The 21,380-nt window shown below is 37.4% G+C and overlaps 1 protein-coding gene across 2 annotated transcripts in view; it reads left to right on the top strand.

Annotated features, from left to right (window-relative positions):
- Positions 1–21,380, top strand: part of LOC149785201 (uncharacterized) — a 91,638-nt gene that overhangs the window by 46,527 nt on the left and 23,731 nt on the right. For both annotated transcript variants that reach the window (XR_016413494.1, XM_089931190.1), the window contains exons 3-6: positions 15,091–15,180; positions 16,638–16,793; positions 18,287–18,445; positions 19,768–19,857. Coding sequence is in view for 1 of the 2 variants with exons in the window: in XM_089931190.1 (XP_089787316.1) it covers positions 15,091–15,180; positions 16,638–16,793; positions 18,287–18,445; positions 19,768–19,857 (495 nt within the window). In the remaining variant the exon portion in view is untranslated. The remainder of the gene's footprint in view (positions 1–15,090; positions 15,181–16,637; positions 16,794–18,286; positions 18,446–19,767; positions 19,858–21,380) is intronic.

Below are 21,380 nucleotides of genomic sequence, written 5' to 3'. Positions count from 1 at the left end.
AGCGATCACTCAGAGCAAGAATACCATACGAGGAAGAGTTAAATGTAAAACAGCTATAAGAAGAGCAGTGAAATCTGTGAATGTTGAGACTCGTGAAGAAATAATATTTCAATCAATGAGCGCAGCCGGTAGGTATTTCGGTATTTGTCCACCTTCTGTACAGCATGTCGCAGATGGGATCTACAAAACAGCATTTTCAAAGAAGCTCAAACAGAAGATTTCATTCTGTTATATAACTCTTATCGTTGACACAAACGACGATAACTCCTCCGAGAGTGTGTAACGCTTTGCAGAGTTGTCGTTGCTGGTCAGAGGATTTGCTCCCCCTAAGAAAGCCACCTTGATAAAATATTTTATCGAGTTCATAACATGTAATCATTTATTTACCGTAGAATATATATTTTTTTACAAACAATATCCTCGTTTTACTGAATATATCCGACTGTTTTGCTCTTCTGTGCTTGTTATATGACCGCGCTTAAGAAAACATACAATTAAAATATTTTAAACAAGTCCCGCCCACTGCTAGAGCGAATTTCCAACTCGCAAGTAACAGTTGGGTTATATACGAAATCGCTCCCTAAGACCTTTGGGTCGATCGAAAGTCAGCACGCGCAAGCAAAACCATAAATTTAATCCGCCAATGGCGGGTGTCTTTTGTGCACCATCCAATGGTCGATTCAATGGATGGTTTTGCTCTGCTGCTGACCGTAGAAAATGACCCACCTGTGTATGTTTGTGTCGTCATAGGATAAGGTCTTAGGATAAGTTAGGATAAGATTACATGTTCATTGTGCCTTTACTTGCTGTCATACTCGAATCAGAGGTTAAAGGTTGTCTGTTCTGTACCGTCTCTTAGGATAAGATTACATGTTCATTGTACCTTTGCTTGCTGTGATACTCGAATCAGAGGTAAAGGTTGTCTGTTCTGTACCGTCTCTTAGGATAAGATTACATGTTCATTGTACCTTTGCTTGCTGTGATACTCGAATCAGAGGTAAAGGTTGTTTGTGTTGTCAAATAAATGTTTGCCGGGCCTGCTAGAGAACTCGATCCTAGAAGCCAGGGCTGTCTCGTCTTGTAAATAAATGTGCCTCTGAGTCACTTGGCAGTCAGAGGGGTCCGTCCTTAGGATAAGTTACGTGTTATATGTTTGTCCTTGTCAATTCACTAAACACGTCCTCTTGAGCCTATAGAACGTTATTTGACGATCTAGAGGCTCTTGCAGGGGATAAAGTGTTTCGTGTTACATGTTGTATTGTCATGTCGGAAGCAGTCCTCGTGGGGTTCTAGAACGTTATTTGACGATCTAGGCCCTTGCAGGGGATAAATGTTTCCGACTGTCTCGTTTTGTTTTGGAAAGCTAGCGTTTCTCATGCAAAGTGTTTCTATTAAAAATATAAAAATATATAATAATATGAATCACGAAAATATAAATACCATACTTGTTGAAATTAAAGAATTACAACAGCGAGGTTTTAATATTTTACTAGACACTGAAACAATTATGTCAGATTTTGAATCCTTGAATGAGCTATCACGCTTGGGGAAGAACAATCTCCCTGCTCGTTATAGGTTCATTAAGGGTTTGCAAGATCGTGTTTACAGATCACTTGCCGGGATAACTGAAAATCAGGTATCTGAATTTATTCCACTGTGCCGTGCAGTTGAGAAGATTCGTCTTGGATTGTCACAAGAGTATGAGACTCGAAAATTAATTAGCACCAGGGTGAGACGGTTAAAAGGTTATATAAAGAATCTAGACACGGAAATGCCTTGCATTTCTGACAAAAATACTAGTGTTTCTGACTACGAGGCCGACAAGGAAGTATAAACCGCATAGCGTGTGACTCACAGCACAAAGTGAAAGTAGAACCTGAGAACGCTAGCGCCCCCCCCCCCCCCGCTTGGAGTGTAAAGCACATTTCGACGGGTAAAAAAAAAAGTGTATTATTTTTTTTGCCCTTGGAAACTCAAAGAGTTTCTCAAGTGAAGGGCGCTTTCAGATTTTCAGGATTTGCTTAAGCGTTTCAACATCAATACAGGAATGAGAATAGTTCATAATCTGTTCTCGTTGACACCAAACTATGATCATATGATTTTGCTGTAGCTCTGTTAATTGTGACGGAGTTAACAAGAAGTCTTCGTCACCATACACGTCAATAACTATTTTAACGGGGAAATACTGTTCTGGGAATGTCTGTATTTGAAATGCGGTTTTTATTGCCTCGTAAAGAATTTGCTTATCATGAATATGAACTCGTGCATGAATGTACTCGGGTTGATACATTATACACAACCGTTTTTTTTTAAATGCGTGCTAGCACTTTCAACGATAACTTATGTTGGTTTTGATAGGGTATTTGCACGATAAAATGACGAAAATGGATCAGTGCAGAAAAAAAAACTATTATAAATATTATGGATCCCTTGACTTAGGACTTCACCAGTAAGTTTATACTAACAGTCTCGTCACGCAGGTCCAACAAATTCCCCCTCTGGTCGGTGAGTTTGAAATTTATCGTTGACAACCACGGGTTATGACACCGTAGATAGACCGGATTGATTGGTTCTTGCACAATCAGAAAACCAGGGGGGTCTCTTGGTGTGAACGTATACAGGATAAACCCCTGTTGTGCCGTCGTAGTATCTGATGCGCTGTAACTGCCATCGATGACGTCACATACAAGATTGACCGCAATAACATCTGTGATATTTACGATCCCGGGTGAGATGTGTCTGCCATCGGATGCTGTACTGTTGTCGTGCTTGAGAATAACAGGTTGTGGTTTTATTCGTTCGTACGCGGCAAGAATATCTTCGAAAGATTGATCGATGAGATCAGAGACTGATTTTCTCAGCTCGGGCACGTTATATCCAGGAAATTTAAAATCTGAAATATCATTCACTTGAATACCATATTTAATTGCAAAATCTGCTCTGGCTATCTGTCTATAATTATCATCGATATAGTCTTTAAGATCCAGTAAAGCCTGAATTATTCTTAGATTTATAGTTTCCATGGCCGATGCGAGTTTGTTTAGTTTTTCTATGGTTGTGATAATATTATCACGCGGACTTGTTAAATCAGAAATATAATCTTGGAAATATACTCGCAGGAGTTGTAGCTGTTGTTTATGTACTAGATTGATCGGAATAAATAATTCAGATTCTATATCATCTAGACGGTAAACACGGAGCTCCTGCCCCCCCTTAACACGTGGAGCTTCTATACTCCAAGTATCGGGCATTAAAGTACTTTTTCTTGCTAGTAATTGATCTGCAAGGAGTAAATAATAATTGTACTCGAGGTCGTGTAGTGCTTCTTTATAGGTCATAAAATCCGATTTTTCAGGTTTTGGTGGACGAGGTTTAACCTCGGGGGCCTTTGGCCATCCTAATAATGTTCGGATTGAGCTGTTATAAATATCCACGGCGTATCCTGGCGTTGAGATTTCAATGACCGCAGACAGCGTTGGTTCATGAGCTGTTATAGATATTTTGGCTTCCTTGCCGGTGATTCGTTTTATTTGGCGTTTTATCTCATTATTGATTTCTTCGATCTGATAACTCCCAGTGGGAAGTGTAATTGTATTCCAGTCAAGTTCACCCTGTTCGCCGGAGTCGGCTTTGCTTTTCCCGAACACGAATGAATTATTTGGCTGCAGACCACCAAATGATGCCGACCTAACATTGGGCCAGCTGTGATACACACTGAGCTTTGCTAACGCGATTTCACTCACTGGAATTGGAGTTCGAAAATTAATACCGAATTCTGGTGTCGTCGAGGACACTGAGATCATTGTGGTCCTTACCGGTGTTGTGTTTGTGACTATTTGTTGAAGCAGTTCTATTGACATTATTTATTTGTTTAGTTTTCAAATAGTCATTGTACGCATCTGACATTAGTTTGAATTCAGAATCTGATATCGTAGCGTCGCTACTTTGCACGTCTAACGATGATGATATCAGCGATGATAATTTATGATATGCGGTCGTGGCTGTATTTAATTTTGTCGTGTAATCGTGTAATTTTGTGTTAGCACATGATGATATTTTTTTTGCTATGATGCCGAAAACTCCAGCTGTTGTTGTGGCCGCGGAAACACAGATCGTGGCGGCGACTGCTGCAGTTACCGGAGTGACCGCTGATAGTATTGCTCCGGCAGATGCAACAACGGCAGATACTGAATAAACCATAATATCCAGCACTGTTATGCGGCGCTTGTATTTTTTTACTTTTTGACTAGTTACTTCGATGACAGTTTTTAACTCAGATTGCCACTCACGGACTTGATTGTATCGATATTGTTGAGCATCTGGCGTCGTTGACATTATTCAATTACGCGGTAACCAATTGAGGCGTTGCAGCGACGAATTCCAAACAAAACCAGTAAGATGTTGCTGTTAAACTATCGTCCTCGGCTTCAAGCATAAATGTTTCCTCGGTTCCGCTGTTTAGTATTACAGTGCAAACCCCGGAATACTTATCGGTGGAATGTCTCCAAGGATATGTTGTGAAGATTTCAAATTTAGCGGCTGAAAACACAGACAACCTGTAAACACCGGTGGCTGTTGCTGTATATTTGATAGTGTTATTTTGTCGTGACCATGTTGCGAATCCCGATGATACCGTGAATACGATGTTGGTGATATGCCCCGGAGTAACTCCAGTGGGAACTTTAATCAAACTGGTTTTGTTAACGATATCAGGAATACCCGATACGATATCCTGCTGTGTTTGTTTGATCGTGTTAATGTCGGTCTTTACATCAGCGAGTTTTACATCGACGACTGGAGGAGTCCCAAAGAACTTATCCACGACCTCATCAGTTTTTACGAAGTTTCTTCGAAATCTTGTAAACGCGCCCACGTGAACATCATGCTCTGCACGCAGCGTATTTAGTTTACCGTCGACGATGTCCACGTATTGTTTGTTTGACGCATCCTGGTCGGATTCGGGATTCGCTAACGCGGTTATTTTGTTGCCGCTCATGCTGAGTTCGCCTGTCATCGTGTCACCGGCTTTTTTCACACATTTATCAACACCTTTATCAATACTGTCTTTGATGCTTGCGATTGATATATTCGAGTCCTTGATCCGGCCGCCATCACTAAATGCAACGAAGTTATCCTTGGTAGCTCCAAGAACTCTGCGAATTATATCATTCCACTTAATGTTGCTCGTTCTTAGTTTTCCTTGCCTGTCTTGGAAAATAGCAACTTCATCTGGGTCAACTCCAGCTATATTCAAAAGATTATCGACTTCATCTTTGGTCGCATATTTTGAGAGATCAGCATATGTGCTTGGTTTACCTCCTCGTGTGAAAGGTCTTCCGTAAATATCCACCATTATTCTTATTGCTGTTTTTCAAATGCTAGCATTTCTGGATGCGGTATATTCATACACTACTTTATGAGGAGGAGTTGCTGGATTTCTTGAGATTGCATCAAGAACATTTAAAACCTCCCTCCCACAAATGGGCGGATCAATTAATGTTTGTGTTGGTAACGTCGACTGCCACACTGGAACATTAGAAAATCTGCTGACATACTTGAGAAACTCAACTGGCGGTGCTAAACCGTACGAATCAAAATAGATAATTCCACGTGGATCGATCGCGTAAGCAACCCAGTGAGTTCCCGGACCATCTTTGTTGTCGAGATTGATAATGCCAGTTTCTGGATTATTCGGTCGTTGCGGTAATTGATCTCGCATAAATACGCCTCTGAAATGTTTTACACGCAATTTTTTAACAGCATCGAGTAAATCAAAATTGCTCAACGGCGTTAGAATTTTTTTGGATACCATGATGGTGGAGTTCCTGGTAGTCTTAGACCGCGTCCCTTTTTTTTCTTGTATCCTTTTCCCGTTGCCTTTTTTAGTGCCATTCCAGCTGCAGTTCCAACTGCACCGAGTGCTGCGGCTTTTGCTACGGCTGGTGCTGCCGCGGCAATCAACGCCGGTATTGCTGCGAGAAGAGGAAATATTCCACCGGTTTTAGTCATGTCCTTGATAGCTGCAGCAGAGAAATCAAGTCGGACACCGGTTTTTGCTGTTAGTGCCTTATTAAAATGTTTAAGCTGAGTATTAGTCAACGACAATTTGTTTGGACCACCAGTAATCTGATCTCGTTTTAGTGTTATTGATGTCCCGCACGTGCTTGCGTTCTTTGATTGCAATTTCTTCGTTTGACCGGAAGTCAAGGTGACATTAACATGACTGTATGACATTATATCCTAAGTTTGATTTTAATTGCGTTACATATTCTCGATTGGAGCGTCGATGACCCTCATTCGTCCGCCAACACCTTCAAGCAGCATTGCTTTATCGGAGAGTATGACAGCAATCGCTCTGTAACCACCAGCAGGAACACCTACACGAGCTCGGAAATGTAGGTCGACAACAGATTGTTTAACCAGATCAAGATGTTCCAGCGAAAAGTAATAAATCGGATATAAACTCATAAAGTCTCGCTGTGATATTTGCAGGCCAGTGTCTACATTAAGGTCGCGCCCCATAAATGACATCAGACGATGATACGCGCGTGCGACACGATGATGTTCGAAATCTATTAATATATCCTCAGATGGCTCCTGATGCCCATTTATTCTCAACGAAACTTCAGAAACTCCAAGTGTATCAAATACCATTGGATTTCTTTCCTGGCTATCTGTTCTAGCACGGTATTGAAATGCAATGAAAATATGTCGTGGTGCTGATACTCCTTGTTGCGATGATATATGCCATGTAAACAACCCACCATTATCACCCTGAATAACGTCTGTGGTTGTTGTTTTCCAGGATAGCAGTGATTTACCGCCCGTGTCCATGAAAGACAACAGTCGTTGTTCTTCGGTGATTGACGGAGACAACACTGGCATCCACAACCACAGTTTAGTTAGTATTACCTGACCAGGGGCAACAGCAGCATCTCGCCAGATAGCGTCATTATCATCAGGTTTTCGCACAAGTACAACTGTGTGTTTGGCACCGAATATGACCTTGTGGACATCTCTGCAGAATCCAAAGATGTGAGACAATGGAATCACACCTGAGAACTCTTCATCTCCACTTAACATCGATCTACGTGTTGCAAAACCCAAATTAAAATTTTCGTTCATCGATGCAACTGCGTCACCGGCATTATTCATTGTTACATTCCTGTTCTCGGGGCTGTCGGTTATATCCTTTGCAAACATCATTGATGGTCCGGCTGATCTGGTGTAATCATCCGAGTATCTCGCCAACCCGAGAATTGTTGTGGCAACGTCGACGTTATCATGAATTGTTTCAATTTCTTTTCCATCTATCATGTAAATAGCGGATTTAAATAACGCCATGATGCCGTTGTTAACAAATCCAACTCGGTCGCCGATTCCGTAGTTAGTGTTATCATTCTTTAAAAGCCTACCTTCAACTTCGATGAAGGCCTCAGCGGGCAAGAAGTATCTACTTGTATCCTGGACCTGTAGTTCAATTCTTCCGCGTTGGTTAGGATCACGTGCTTCATAAGAATAATATTGAAAATCACGTACAGAATCATCTTTAAGTACTGGTTTGGACATATCAAACGCGTCATTGGATTTTCGTGCAAACATTATTATTATTTGTGATGATCTAATTAAAATCTTATCGTCACCGGAAACCACTACCAGCTATCAAATTAGCAGTTACACTATCTTGCAACGCTTTGGAGGTAATTCCTGCTGTTGCGATCTCAGCTAATTTCTGATTTACGGCCTTATTTACTACGCTACTAACATTTGCCGGCATAGCTTCAGTGGATGGTAGTTTTACTGGCACCAACCTCTCGACTGGGTTTTTTTTTCGTATCAGCTGTGCTAGTCGATCCTTGATTGATTGAAATGCTTTCCCGGCAAGACTACCAACAGTGCCAATGGCTTTATCCTTGACAACATCAGCGGCTTTCATCGCGAATTGTTTTGCTAACGGTCCAGCTTTCGGAGCGATTCTTGTGACTAAATCCCTAACAACATCACCGACTCCATCTCCGTAAACAACCTCGTATACTGGTAATCGTGAGTTTACTACTCTGACACTTCTTGGTCTGCGAAAAGAATCGTGTAGTATCATTTTATTTAATTATTGTTTATCTAACTGAATTTGCTAGCAAATTTAATTATTAGTCGCTGTGGTAACCGTCTGCGAGTTCATCAATGAGCCCCCGGTAGATGCTGATATCCATGATGCCACGCTGAAATAGTCTCTGACAGATATCTGCGGCTTCATTTATAATTTCCGGAGAATTGTTTCCGGCACGTCTTCCTCCGATGAGAACTTCCAACCGTGATACATCATCGATGATATTATTAGGGCAGGCAATAAAACCGGATCCTAAACCCTCCCCTGTTGATGGTACAATTCTTGGGGATAAAATGTCTTGAGGCAAACTTTCAGAAGATGTTGTTAAGCTAATTATCGGCGACCTAGTTTGTTTGAATTTTTGGCCCCGCGGACTTCCTTCAGATGCAGCCTCGTATTCACTTAACGGAGTTAGGTCAGGATCTATTGCTCTTCGCCGTGAAGGATATTGTTGTCGTTCTGTGTGTTGCAACGGTGATTTTTCTTCTTGAGGTTGCGATGGTGGAATTTCAAGTTTACGTATAGCATCTACAAGTCTATCGTATTTTGTATCGTCCCTGCTGATTTGTTTTTTATTTTCACGTATACGATACGAATATTTGATAAAATTATCATCTGTCATAGAACCGTGTTCTGGGTTTAAAGACACATCTCTTCTAATCAATCCTAACAGTATTGTCTCAGGTAATTTCTCTTCTGGTACATTTTTAAGAAGTTCAATATAATCCGGCGTAAATCTTTTGGCGGGGTCAGTAATTCTCCCTGTTACTCGCTTACCAGCAGGTACTGACACAACAACTTCATCGGGTGGAGGCGGGGGTTTAAGTCCAGCTGAAATATCCTGTAAAATTTTCCTTTGCTCTATTAAAGCCTCTTTGGTAACAGCTGCGGATTTTTCAGTAGCTTTGGTCACGGGTTTAAATAATTCCTCCGTAGTCTCTGCAAAGCCTTCCCGTGCTTGCTGTCTTAGTTGTAATTTTTGTCTGACACTATCACGGACAGGAAGAAATTTCTGAATTGCTTCGAGACGTTCTCGAGCTAATCTAGTCGTATGTGCTTCTCCAATATTTGCCATTATTTATTTGTCAATGATTTAATTCCGCTAACATAAAAATGTTTTTCCTTGGAAACTCATTTCCCAGAGCAGCAGAGGGGATGGACCCGACCCATGGATTTTTCAATAACGACCCCGCCACGGAAACTGTTTCAGATTTATTGAAGTAACCCAAGTTGTCAGTGCAAACTCAACGAGTTTGTCCCTGGAAACTCTTCGAGTTTTCGGGGGACATTTTTTTTTGTCCTGTATTCTGAATAGAAGGGTTTATTTCGTCGAAATAAGCCCTCTATCGAGGAATAGTTTCCTGGAGGGGTTTATTGTGCAAAAAGTTTCGGTCTGTACAGCCCCTCTGCTGCTATAATGAACGCTTATCAATGCATTAACGTGCATGCCTATGGATATTAGCGTGGAATAGAATCTAATCGAAATGACGAGCCAACAATAGGCAATTAAAACATGTTAATATATTTAAAGCAATTATTCTGCTTTAATTAACATTACTACAGACCAGACAACTCTCTCTCTCTCTCTCTCTCTCTCTCTCTCTCTCTCTCTCTCTCTCTCTCTCTCTCTCTCTTGCTTTGGTCGGTTTGACTTAACATTTACCATCATCCTTCATAGGTCCAGAAACATTGTGGTATTTCACAAGCGAAAATCCTCTATTCTAGTCGTTTCATTGATTTTTGCCCTTATCTTGATCTTTTTGGTCAACAGAGAGAGAGAGAAAGAGGCCATTTGATATTTTAAAATTTAATTAATAATAATCGATTTTTATAACCATATAATAGGTTTAAGATACAACACCAGCACCAACAAAACCTTAAATACATTACATATGTGTGCCCCGTAACCAAGATATGTACCGTACTGTGTCGATCGGCATCTGCAACTCTGTATCAGTGATTATAGAAACACTTTAGATAGGTCCCAAGGGAAGTGTACACATACCGTTTTGACGATTGATATCTTGTCGTTTACTTGGTGCAATTTCAATGTGTTTTTCATCATGCCCAATTTTTTTCTCTCTCTCGAGACCATGATCGTCTTTCTAGATGAAACATTTTCTTTTCTTTTTCTCAAGATAATTATTTTTTACTCCAGATAATAGCAAGGATATAATATTTTGTTTTTGGTATACCCCTTTACAAAAGGTTTCGCGGTTACCAGCTCCAATTATTATCGCGTTGTTTCTTTGGCTATGGGCAGTGTCGCGCCAATAGGCTTCGTCCCCAAAACGTATCGATCCTACTAAACACAGCAAAGACGCGCAAATACGTATATAACTATTGTGAATTATGTTAAATATTAAATAATGCATTTTCTCCAACTTTTTCTTCGTATCAATTTTTGTACAATATTTGTAACATTCTAAAAAAATATTTAATTACGGTTAGAGTAAGTTTATACAAATATCTTCCCAAAAGGAGATTGAATTTTCTTATTTATTAATTCTACTCTTTTTCCTTTTGTTTGACAGCAAAACATCCTCGCGTCAATTTATGAAAATAGTTAACTACGTTAAGTGTTGGGGGAAAAAAATGACAATCACGACGGGCAAATACATGGCAATTACTTATAATATTTGTAAATATATAGTGTTAATACAAAATTTATATCAATAAATATAACAGGATTAGAAAATGTTTGCTTTGTCTATGATCATTATTTTTTATTATCTTTTTAACTCAGTACAAGGATAGAAACGTATTTAAACTTACAATACTGGAAATTATTTGCTGTTGATATAAAATTTACGGCATATGGTAGTGAAGTGCTACTTTATTCCATTAACACGTATCAACGCCTGTTACAATCACAGGTAGGTGAGTAGGACCGTGCTACCTTTAACTCAATTAACACATTTTTTATTATTGCCATTTTATGTCACTGCGTACCTGTGTGAAAAATAACCATTTATGTCGATAGTTTATCATATATAGAGATTTTAAACTAATAAACATTTCAGTTAAGACTTTGTCAGGCTCTGTATGCCTTTTTGGAGATGCAGTAAATCTGGATTTGTCTCCCAGTTACCGGTCATTCATTATGGTGTGCTTAGTAAATCCAACATTTTTCTTTTGTAATTTTTGCGGCAAAAACACCATACTACAATAGTACACAGTTCTATTGTCACTTTGTATGACTTTGTCAGGCTTTGTATGCCTTTCTTATGAAAGATCGAAAGGTAGGGTGAATTTGTCAACCTATGTTTCGATAATCAGTGATATGAACAGTTTATAAAATAACAAACATTTCAAATATTTTCTCAGACTTTATCAGTACTTTATCATTATTTATAATTATTTTGAAAACTAGTCCTTCCGTTTGGTTAATTTATTAGTCAATATAATTTACAATATACATTTTTCTAATATGCCTTCGCACGAATCCGTCAGGCTTTGCGTTGCTGTTTGTCTTTGTCGAGCTTTGTATGACTTTGTCAGGCGTTGTATAATTAGGACATTCTGAAAAATTGCATTTTCTTTCGATAATCATTCAAATGAACAATGTATCAAATAATAAACATTTTACATACGATTTTCTTATTATTCGAATTTGAACTTTGCCGCCAAATTTGATTGGTCATTTAATTCGGCATAATTATATTGAAAACTAATTCTTCAGTTTGGTTAATGCATTCGTCAATATAATTCACAGTATAAATACACTTGTCAAGTATGATGTTTATGACTGTCAGGCTTTGTGAAGCTTTGTGGGGATTTGTAAGGCTTTGTGTGGCTTTGTATGACTTTGTCTGGCTTTGTGTGATTAGGATATATTGATAAAATTGAATTTTCCTTCGATAATAAGTTAAATGAACAATTTATAAAGTAATAAACAGATTATGTATGATTTTGTAAGACTTTGTTATTACTTTGTCATTATTCGATTTCGAATTTGTACTCTGTGGGCCAATTTTCGGTCATTTAATTCTGCATAAATATGTTGAAAACTAGTCTTTTGGCTTAGTTAATTTATTCATCAATATAATTAACAATATAAATACACATTTTTTATTTGACTTTGCATGGCTTTGTGGGGCTATGCGTGGCTTTGTGAGGTTTTGGGTGGCTTTGTTGGGCTTTGTCAGGCTTTGTCAGGCTTTGTGTGGCTTTATCGGGCTTTGTGTGGCTTTGTCGGGCTTTGTCAGGATTAGCAGTATTTAGTAGGACACGGTTCTTATGGATCTAAAATGGATTTAACATGGTGGAACTCCATGAGTCAATAGCTACATTGACTAACCAAGACTTATACCAACTCGCCAACATCTGCAACTACAAACAACTATATTGTGTACAGACATATAGGGGTGGGGTTGGGTGGGGTGGGGTGGGTAAAGTAGGACCTACAGTCACGAGAAGTATCACTTAATGACCATACACACCCACCTTGACTATGCAACTCTTATCCTTTACAAGCCAGACAGAGGAAAGGTGGTATGGATAGGTAATGCTCATTTTAACACTTGTGGATTGTTCAGCATATCGTGCCGAAAAAATACCATTACACATAAGTGGTATATGACCTATATTTGCTGAGCTACTTTGACAAAGAAAAAGAAACTTATTCAATTTATCACAACCAATATCCTCCTCCCTCATCAGATGATAAAGGATAAATTAATACAATAAAACAGCAAGGTTACTGCCATATCTTTTTCCAAACCCAACTACTGACCATGTATTAGCTGAACCAATACAGCATATCCGCAAAAGCTTTTTTTTTTTTCACTTTCAAAAGTGACACAAAGATGACATTCATTTTACAAAAATTAAAGTACACCTTTCAATACTAAATCCATAGTTATACAACGTGTGTTTAATGATCGAGTATTAGGTATTAAATACTGTGCAATAGAAAAAGAGTACTCAGCTCTTCATTGTCATAACCACATGCTTGGGAGAGTTAACCAAATTCATATTGTAAATATAGGATTTGGGCGGACTACATATTTAAGTTTAGTAAGTTTTAGATGGGCGTGTTTGCCTTTGGAAAATTTCATATTTAATTAATAATGATGTATTTTTAGAACATTAGAATACGTTTAAAAAACAACAACACTAAAGCATTAAATACATTACAGAATGTGTGCCTTGTGACCAAGAATTATACTGCATATTGTCGAAAGACTGTTATAACTTTATATCTTTGATTATTTAAACACTGTATATAAATCCCAAAGAAAGTGGACACATACCATTACTACGAACCATATTCTTGTAGGTTACTTGGTGTATGTTCAGTTTTAAGGTTTTCACCCCGCTCCAATTCTTTTTCTCTCTTCTACCCTAGATTTCTGTGTATTTTGTCTCTTATGCATGAGATAGGAGGCGGAACGGAAAGCTCAAAGAATTGCGATGAAATATTTGATCCATTTAGAAAATGTGGATTATTAATACCTTTTATCATTTTTTTATTACGTCACTAATGATTAATGAGTGGAAATTAATCATTGATCTATAGGCCTAGAATCGACAGCACACCCCTGCAAGAATGTTTATATTTGCGTATTATTTCGCCATGGGCATTGGAGAGAGAGAGAGAGAGAGAGAGAGAGAGAGAGAGAGGCGGCATTTGGACATTTAATTAATAATGTTTTAATTTATGTAATTATAATAGGTTTAAGAAGCAACAACAACAAAGCATTCGATAACAGTAAGTGTGCCACGTAACTAAAATATACCGTATAGTGTCGACAGTCTATTGCAACTCAGTATCATTGATTAAATAAACATTGTTGATAACTCCCAAGGAAAGTGTACATATACCGTTGTTAGAACGAACCATATTCTTGTTGGTTACTTGGTGCAACTTCAATTTCAAGGTTCTCATCCAGCCTAAATTATTTTACTCTCTCGCTCCAGATTTCCACGTATTTTGTCCCTTATGCATGAATACATCATGAGGGACGGGGGGGGGGGGACGGAAAGCAGAAAGCATTGCGATGAAATTGTGCACGACATTAAATTCATTTAGAAAAGGGGATTATTAATACTTTTTATCGTTATTTTCTTGCGTCACTAATGATCAATGAGTGGAAATTCATCATTGATCTAAAATCAACAGCACGCCGTTGCAAAATTGTTTATACATGCGTATTATTGCGTCATGGGCGGATTACAATTTAATATACTAATATTATGGTACCAACACTTTTAAAGCCATAATAATTTTAATGTATGTGGTATAAATATATAAAAATAGATATATTTATACCACATACGTTAAAAATGAGAAAGTTTTATGATTGGTAGTACTGTTCTTAAACAGAATAATGACTTAGATCAGCTGTAACTATATTAAATTATTTTAATTACCTCTTGTTGTTCGTTATTTTGCTTAGTTGCTATTAAACATTAATTTCCATGCGCCGGTACGGTACGCGAATAGCTTAGCGTTTATGTGAATGGCATAGCTAACCAAGTGTTTCTAGTGCTCTACTTTCTCCATTAAAACCATCTTTCGTGTTTAAATCATGAGTGTGTATTATATTGATTTAATTAAGGTGAAGAAAAGTAGAAACTAAAAAGAGAAAACAATCAACTTACTAATATGCAAAGGTGATTGTGAATAGCCACAAAATGCATAGAACTACATTTTGTAGCGGACACACTAGGGATGTGAGGAGTTCATTCTCTCTGCCAATACACAGCTGCCTGTAATAAATCTTAACTCAGTTCAAAGGGCAAATATGTGTATTTCTAGGTGTTATAACTAAAATATATGTATAGTATGTACGCTATATTGGTGATATATCACTGGCTGTATCAATTTTTCATTAAAAGGAAACTAGGCTTGCTTCGTTTCCTTGTAATGAAAAATGTATACATCTTGTGGTATATCATTGGTATTGTGTACATACTATACTTATTATTATTATTATTATTATTATTATTATTATTATATAATCCTCCAATCCCTCTAGAATGATAAAGCACCTAGATGACCTTCACAATGGACTGTCCCAGCTTTCCCGTTCTGTGAGAAGCACCAACAGAGACCTCAGTAACCTAATGTAAGTACCAAAATGCACCTTCGCCAAATTTGTTTGCACTGTTACCTTTAATTCTTACACTCCAGGAATGTTGACCTTGCTTTAATCTTGCTTCAGCGATAAAGCATAATTACAATGCCAACGTTGTCACATATGTAAAGCATATACTTCGATTAAGTTTGATAGATATACGTACAGCATCTAGTTTGAATAAGTTTGATAGGTATACGTACAGCATATGTTTTACACTCAGCTACCTCCGCATATGAAAAATACGTCATCACAATGTTAAACATTGCATAAGTGAGACATACTATGTAAGAAGCAGGTATGTGTAGGCTATAGCTGGCAAATATGAATTGTGTCGCATATGCATACGAGTAAAATATATTTCACGTATATAAACATGTAGGCCGATAAATCAGCCGTTCACCCGTGATGATATTGATTTCCGGGTGCGGGGCTGATATCACCTATTCATTAAAAGCTGCAAGTATCTGTATGCAAATTTGTCTGCACACATCTATGTATATTTTATACACTTACCGGTATTGCTCGTGGCTGTGCAGCTACCGTCGGATGAGGGGTTCTTTTGGTGACATGTAGATTATATTTCCTGAGCAAATCATATCTTTGGTGACTTATAAATCCACATTCAATAAGACAACCATCTGTCCTGTGGCCATTTTGAATTTCGCGCTTGATATGGCTGTTACCAATTACCGGTGTGTGTTTAAAGTGTACGCGGGTTTGTTCCGGAATCATTTTCATGCAGCAAAATTGCATATTTTAATGAACAGATGACATCAGACCCACAACATCGTCCATCAGTATCAGCACAGATTTGTGGGGTTGATTTATCGGACTAATAAACATGTGACGAATATGCATGTAATACGTTTGGAAACTTGAATGTTTTCAAGTGTTGGTTGCATCTCATTAAAATAAATGTTTGACCTGTGTGAAACACGTGAGGGAACGTTACTTTTTTGTGAATTAGAACCTAAAGTAACAGATGCTCAGGTGTTTGGAATCGTAAAAGAACAAGAAAGAATAAATTAAATGAGTATGGAAAGGCGCAAGTTCGTTACCAAAGCGTTTACCTAAAAGTGAATGAAGCACTGTCACGTAAATAATATTCCTGGACCTTTCACGCATGGTTAAAATGTCGCAATGTTGAAATATTACGACCAATAGAATGGAAATAAGTAAAAGACTAATTTAACATTAATTGTTCATAAATATTTCACCATGTTTTCTTCTGCTTCTTCTTCTAAAAAGCTGTGACTAAATTCTTTAAGGAGTTGGAATTGTGACCAGATGAGTGTGGGTTTGATTACCATCATCATATTTACTCGGATCAGCTTCCGTTGTATGGCCATGGGCAAGGTACTTTATTTGTCTCGGCACGATATAACTTCAAAGTGTACTTATGTCGTTAAACACTCTGTCAAGCAAATCGTTTTTCTTTTTTACAGACGATTTACATTGGAATGTCACCTTGGTCTCAATTCGCCATCTTGTTATCTCGGTCAGATGGATCACACGACCCAAGAGGAGGAGCGCATGAGAGATACACACAATCCTGGCAAAAGATCTATGACTGGTCTGCAAGATTTTTCTAGAAAAAGAAGGTACATTTAATAGATTCCCAAGGTTCAGTTTAAAGTTTGTACTAGTTTTGCAGTTAATAGGGATGCAATATCTGGTTTCCCAACATGACACCCCAGATAACTGTTCGTTTCTCGAAGCATAACGTCAACACAGCCAGCTATCTTTGTAGACTCCACTACCCTTCTTCTATAAATGTACATGACTCAGATAAATATTTCAAAGTGTAATTAAATTTAGATTTTAGGGGCAGGGGATACTTGAACTGGTAGAGTACTTCTACATACTACTACGCGTCCGTTATATTATTCTTTCCAGAGAATCAGTTCAGTTTGTTTAGAACAAAATCTCTTGGTGGAGAAACATTTTTGTTGTCGTAAGTAAGAAATAGACAGTTTAAAGTGTTGCTTACATTGAAAATCTATCTGGATAATGAGATATTTTGATAATGAGACATTGATGAGGTGTTACTAAAACAGCATGTGCACTTCATGTGACACTGTTGATGCATTACTGAGAACAGCCCATGCCCTTCGTGTGGCATCGATGATGTGTTACTGAAAACAGAATGTGCCCTTCATGTGACATTGATGATGTATTACTGAAAACAGCCTGTGCCCGTCATGTGATATAGATGATGTATTACTGAAAACAGCCCATGTCTTTTTATTTGACTCTGATCATGATAGTATCTGTATTATTAGTAACAAGTCAGGGAAGGAAAATATGTAATGTTAATGTACTGCATGCTCGAAAGCAGTAATAATACTATTTGGAGCGAAGCAATTTCTCAACAGCAGTACGTTCCAAACCGTCAAGTTGTTTTCTCATAATTATTTCCTTTTCATTGGAGGTTTGTATGCAATGAAGCTGGCTTAATTAGTTTTCTAGAGAAGGCTGAAAAACTAAAGAGAGATTACTGTCACGGTCAAACCCCAGCTTTTCAAAATCAGTTTTTTTAAAAGAAATAATCAGATTTGGAAACAATTCACCGTTTTACCGTTCCATTTGCGAGCAAAATGACACAAAGCTTACAAAGGTACATGATAATAACAAACATTTGCTATTATCTCATCGGAAGAAGCACCTCCGAGACATGTACACGACAGCTTGTGGGCTATTGTCTCACATACATTGAAGCGACTCTGTTTGTCAAACACCAACAGAATTTATACATCCAACACTAAAAATTCATTACATTCGTCTATAGAAAGCGCTCGTTTGCTTATAAATGGTTTTGGACCTGCCAACATTGCTCTTTAAGGCACATGTTCGCTTATGAAATAGTTGTATCAGAAAGTTGACAATAAAAGCTGTTTTATGAGGCAAAAACTATACATTCATCTGCACCTAAAATAAATGAAATGCAACATATGTTCACTAGTTTTTGTTTTGAAAAAGAAAGATAGAACATTGTGTCTTACGGGAGGATCTGACATCAGAAACATATCAACGACACGTCTCGGCGAGCATGATAATTTATAAACTGTGTTTACAAAGATACATGTAATTTTAGGAGCACCACCGAATGCCCTGAGGGTGTTGGGATGAATGATCCGGGATGTATGAGCAGAGTAATTGATCATGTTAGGACCCTGAGGGATGACTTAATAAATAGAGTTACAGATGTGGGAAAGCGATCAGGAGAAAGCAAAGATGTCTCCAGGATCAGACGGTATGTATCACATGATTATGGATCCATCTTTTTGAGTGTTGGTTGTGTATTGAATTACTGTATTCTTCCAAAGGGCATATGACTATATCCTTTATTTTATGGGATTGTTAACTGAAATATGTGTCATCTATAGCATCCATAGCATAAAGAATTGGACCTTATATCTCTTGTGGACATAGGTTGTTCACGTCTTGGTCCGTTTCGTCAGAAGACTAGTGGATTTGTCCTTTGGAGTACGAACAGTAGATCTTACTTTTTCTAATATGTGACAATCAACTGGTTTATTAAGCCCATTACATGATTACAAGACAAACGTTTAATGCTTGGATATGATTACTTATTGGATACAATCATTTCATGCTAAATACGTTCAGGGGAAGCCCCTTTGTCCACCTCCTAGTGGAAGCGGACCCCCTCCAACACCTTTACTGCTACATATTAGGCATGTTTTTGCAGTATGCCTATCTCATTATGTCTCTAGAATGTTGGCCAGTATTGAAAGGTGGAGACATCTTCAACGGTACAAATCCATGCACGAGTTGTAAGTACTCCAGGTCAACCATTAGGGTTTAGATCTTTGATAATTTCCCACAGTTATTGCGACTCTATACAACGAATGTGAGTTTCGACAAAATAGTATTTTATTATACATGGCAATTAACAGATGCAAATATACAGTTAATATTGTTTTCTTTTCGTTATCAAGGAGATGAAAGACACACATTTTGTGAACTTACCCGGTTAATACTACCTAAAGAGAAAGTAAGCAGTTCAAACGGTTTGCATTCCAAAATGAATGATATATGCTTGATGACTGAAATTATATACTCTTATTTGTCACCTCAGAATACCCGGATGAAAACACAATGATAACTATGGCAGTAGTTGCTTGGTAACGTAAAGTTGACTAGTGTTGGTTAGCTACAAATATGTCTTTATAAGATAACTAGTCATATTTGAACTTTGGAACTGATAGAAACAAAGACCATATTTTCGAATCTCACATTGCAGGCTTGTGCACCAATTCATTGATCTCACGTCACCGTATGTTATATGTTTTGCTATAAACCAAGGAAATATAACACGTTTAACTTGTCTCTTGGTGATAAACCAAGGAAATTTAACACGTTTAACTTGTCTCTTTGTGCCCTTTTGACACTTACTCATCCGCCTTTATTCTGATAAGATCTCATTCATTATTGCCATTTTGTTGAATTTTACACGGTTTAATAAGCTTTTTGTGAGTAAGAGAAAACAGCTGACAAAGAAATCATAGCCACAGAATGTGTAGAATGCTATAGAATGAAATGTCTTTTTTCCAGACTTTTAGACGATCTGATGCGAAAACGAGGACTGCTGGCAAAGCTCTCTGACACATTGTCAGAGGTTCAAGATACTCTGATAACTGAAAGGTCAGCGTGAATCATAGTTCACCATTTGTGTTTTTTCTTTCTTTATTCTTTTTCTCTTTGTTTGCTTCTGAATATATTTATGTATTCTTCTATTCTTCAGACATCTGTCTCTTTATCAATCAATCAATGAATCAATCAATCAATCAATAATCAATCACTTTATATATCCTCTTTTCCTGATATTGATGTCCCTTAATGAACACAAAAATAAATGTTGGCGAAGTATTTAAGCTTCGATTGAAATGATCAGATGAACAAAGACTGATTTTCTCAACCGCTCAATACTGAATATGATTTCCTTTTGCGTATGTAAGAAAACAACACATTTTATTTAAATATTTTGTAGCTATTAAATAAGAATGATTTTCTCGACCGCTCAATACTGAATATGATTTCCTTTTGCGTATGTAAAAAAAAGCAACACATTTTATTTAAATATTTTGTAGCTATTAAAAAAGAATGATTTTATCGACCGCTCAATACTGAATATGATTCCCTTTTGCGTATGTAAATAAAAAATTATTTAAATATTTTGTAGCTATTAATAATGAATGAATTTCCTATGGAAAGCAAATTGAAAACACTTTACAAACGCAGTCTGATAACACGTTACCAAAATTTCTTTTAAACATTTTAACCGCTGTTAGATGGCTATTGAACACAAACATTAATTCCAAGATGAATCTCGTGGGTCGGTGGTTCTTTCTGGGGTTTTCCTGGGTTCTTCCTTCACTATTAATACTGGTCGCCATGTGTAGCCAGCCTATCGTGTGCTGAAAAATGGCATTAAACCCCACAACAACAACAACAACAACATGTTAATATGCCCCAAAATGTATTTGATAACGTAATACATGATTCGTTGAAGTATAAACTGACGTACCGATGTAATACTAGGTTATTGTTTTGTTTTGTTTTTGGTGTAGGTGTGGCATTGTTTTTTTTATAGAGGGCGCTAGAGCCATTCAAACAGAAGGATATGCAATATAAATAAAATGGCATGTTCGGCAATATTCGACAGTTTTTCATACCTCGATTCAAGGAAAGGACTATATTGAATAAGGGCCATTATCTGCCCCCTCTCCAAATGTCTTTATATTATATATACTTTATATATGAGGTGGTTAACATTTATTTCTGACATCAGTTTTGTGTTCACGTGTCCGTTGCAATGGTTACAGGGCGTCAAAACGCTATAAAAAAAAGACATGAAAAGTAGTAATCTTTTCCTTTTACTTCTCATAGATACTGCTTTACACTTAGTTTCAATTTGCAATATGCATTTTTATTGGTTTAGGGGTTATAAAGCTCTATATATAAAGTTTAGTTTCTAAAACTATTCCAAAATGGTCCATGGTAGACAAAAATAGAATATCGAACTTATACGTCAACTGAAAATTATTTCTAAAATACGTTGACAAAAAGGTAATTAATCATAAAATACAAAAATTGTTCCTCAATAAAATATTGTTTAATATTAATGAATGATTTTTAACATTATTGAATTATTTAAATGATTGTTT

Source organism: Sinohyriopsis cumingii, chromosome 13 (genome assembly GCF_028554795.1).
Source record: "Sinohyriopsis cumingii isolate HCF-2022 chromosome 13, ASM2855479v2, whole genome shotgun sequence".
Taxonomy (NCBI): domain Eukaryota; kingdom Metazoa; phylum Mollusca; class Bivalvia; order Unionida; family Unionidae; genus Sinohyriopsis; species Sinohyriopsis cumingii.
The sequence above is the reverse complement of the archived record's forward strand: the minus strand, read 5'-3'. Positions and strand labels throughout refer to the sequence as shown.